This window comes from Carlito syrichta, unplaced genomic scaffold (genome assembly GCF_000164805.1).
Source record: "Carlito syrichta isolate Samal-C Ts95f unplaced genomic scaffold, Tarsius_syrichta-2.0.1 Scaffold315828, whole genome shotgun sequence".
Classification (NCBI taxonomy): domain Eukaryota; kingdom Metazoa; phylum Chordata; class Mammalia; order Primates; family Tarsiidae; genus Carlito; species Carlito syrichta.
Window position 1 is genome coordinate 75,742 of NW_007259924.1, and position 1,773 is coordinate 77,514.

Below are 1,773 nucleotides of genomic sequence, written 5' to 3' on the forward strand. Positions count from 1 at the left end.
GAGACTCCAACTCAAAAAAAAAAAAAATAGTTCTTGCAGTGATGCAATGTGGCTGCCACCATTCAGCCTTCCCTTCTGCTCCTTGGCCCCTTGCTCCATCTCCAGCCACTGTGGCCTGTCCTTGAACACACCAAGCACCTCCCACTGCAGGGCTTTGCACTGGCTATTCCCCCTGTATGGACTCTTCCCTAGCTTCTTCACAGCTTGTTCCTCCATCTCCAGCCAGTGTTTACTAAAATGCCACTTTCTCACTGGAGCCTGCCCTATCTGCCTTATTTAAAATTGAAACTAGCCGGGCTCGGTGGCTCAGCCTGTAATCCCGTGCCTTGGGAGGCTGAGGTGAGTGGATTGCCTGAGCCTGCGGGTTTGAGACCCGCCTGGGCAACTTGGTGAAACCTCTCTCTACAATAAATCAAAAAATTAGCTGGGCATGGTAGCACGTGCCTGTAATTCCAGCTACATGGAAGGCTGAGGCGGAAGGCTCGCCGGAGCCCAGCAGGTCGAGGCTGCGGTGGACGGGAGCGGCCACTGCACTCCAGTCTGGGCAACAGAGTGAGACTCCAACTCAAAAAAAAAATTGCAACTATTCTCCACCCCTTACCTCATTTTACTTTCTGCCATGGCCTAAATTGTAAATTTTCTGTTTAATGTCTATCACCCCGGGGGGCAGGACTTTTGTCTGCTTTGTTTCATTGCTGTACCAATAGTGCCTGGCACACAGTAGAGCCTCAACACACACTGAGCCTACTGAATGGGATCCCAGCCCCCCTGGCCCCGACACACCCACAGTTACCTTGAAGTCAAACTGCACGTCCATGTACTTCCCAAACCTGCTGGAGTTATCGTTCCGGAGGGTCTTGGCATTTCCAAAGGCCTAGGAGTGGATGGGGGCATTGAGGGACGACTGGCATTCTTTCTTCATCCCTCTCTCCCCTCAGATGCTGCTGTCCCCTCACCTCCAGCACGGGGTTGCTTTGCAGCAGCCGGTCCCGCACAGCACCCCCCCGCTCGGGGGCTGGGCAGGTCTCTGCATAGAACTGCAGCAGCCGCTTGGTGGCCTCTGTCTTGCCTGCCCCGCTTTCCCCAGAGATCATCACCGCCTGGTCCCGGCGCTCCGTGCGCAGGGCTCGGTACACAGTGTCAGCCACCGCGAACCTGTGGCAGAGGCTTGTCAGGGAGTTCAGGGGTGGGGAGACAAGTGGCTGCTGGTGGTGGAGTCCACAGGTAGGATTTGGGGGTCACTCTCATATCTGGTTGGAGTTTGCTTGTGAGTGGGCATTGGGTACACACTTGAGCAGGGTTTCCCAACCCCCCAGGCCACAGACTGGTACCAGTCGGTGGCCTGTTAGGAACCAGGCTGCACAGCAGGAGGTGAGCAGCAAGGGAAGCTTCCTCTGTATTGACAACCGCTCTCCACTGCTCGCATTATCGCCTGAGTTCAGCCACCTGTTAGATTAGTGGTGGCATTAGAGTCTTATAGGAGCACGAACCTATGGTGAACTGCGCATATGAGGGATCTAGGTTGTGTGCTCCTTATGAGAATCGAATGCCTGATGATCTGAGGTGGAGCTGAGGCCGTGACGCTAGCACTGGAGAGCACTGCAGATACAGATTAACATTAGCCATGAGGTTTGACTGCACATCCCCCCAACTCCAGCACTGGTCTGTGGAAAAATTGTCTTCCATGAAATGGGTCCCTGATGCCAAAATGGTTGCGGACTGCTGCCCTTGAGAATGGGGGCGGGGGTCCCTCTTGGGTGTGGATCAAGGAAC

General features: G+C 54.8%; 1 protein-coding gene across 1 annotated transcript in view; it reads right to left on the reverse strand.

The window, feature by feature from the left end:
* The window catches only part of MYO1C (myosin IC), a 26,870-nt gene that overhangs the window by 15,743 nt on the left and 9,354 nt on the right, over positions 1 to 1,773 (reverse strand). Inside the window, exons 4-5 of the mRNA XM_008073361.2 lie at positions 957 to 1,155; positions 794 to 874 (exon numbers count right to left, since the gene is read on the reverse strand). Coding sequence (XP_008071552.1) covers positions 794 to 874; positions 957 to 1,155 — 280 coding nt within the window. The remainder of the gene's footprint in view (positions 1 to 793; positions 875 to 956; positions 1,156 to 1,773) is intronic.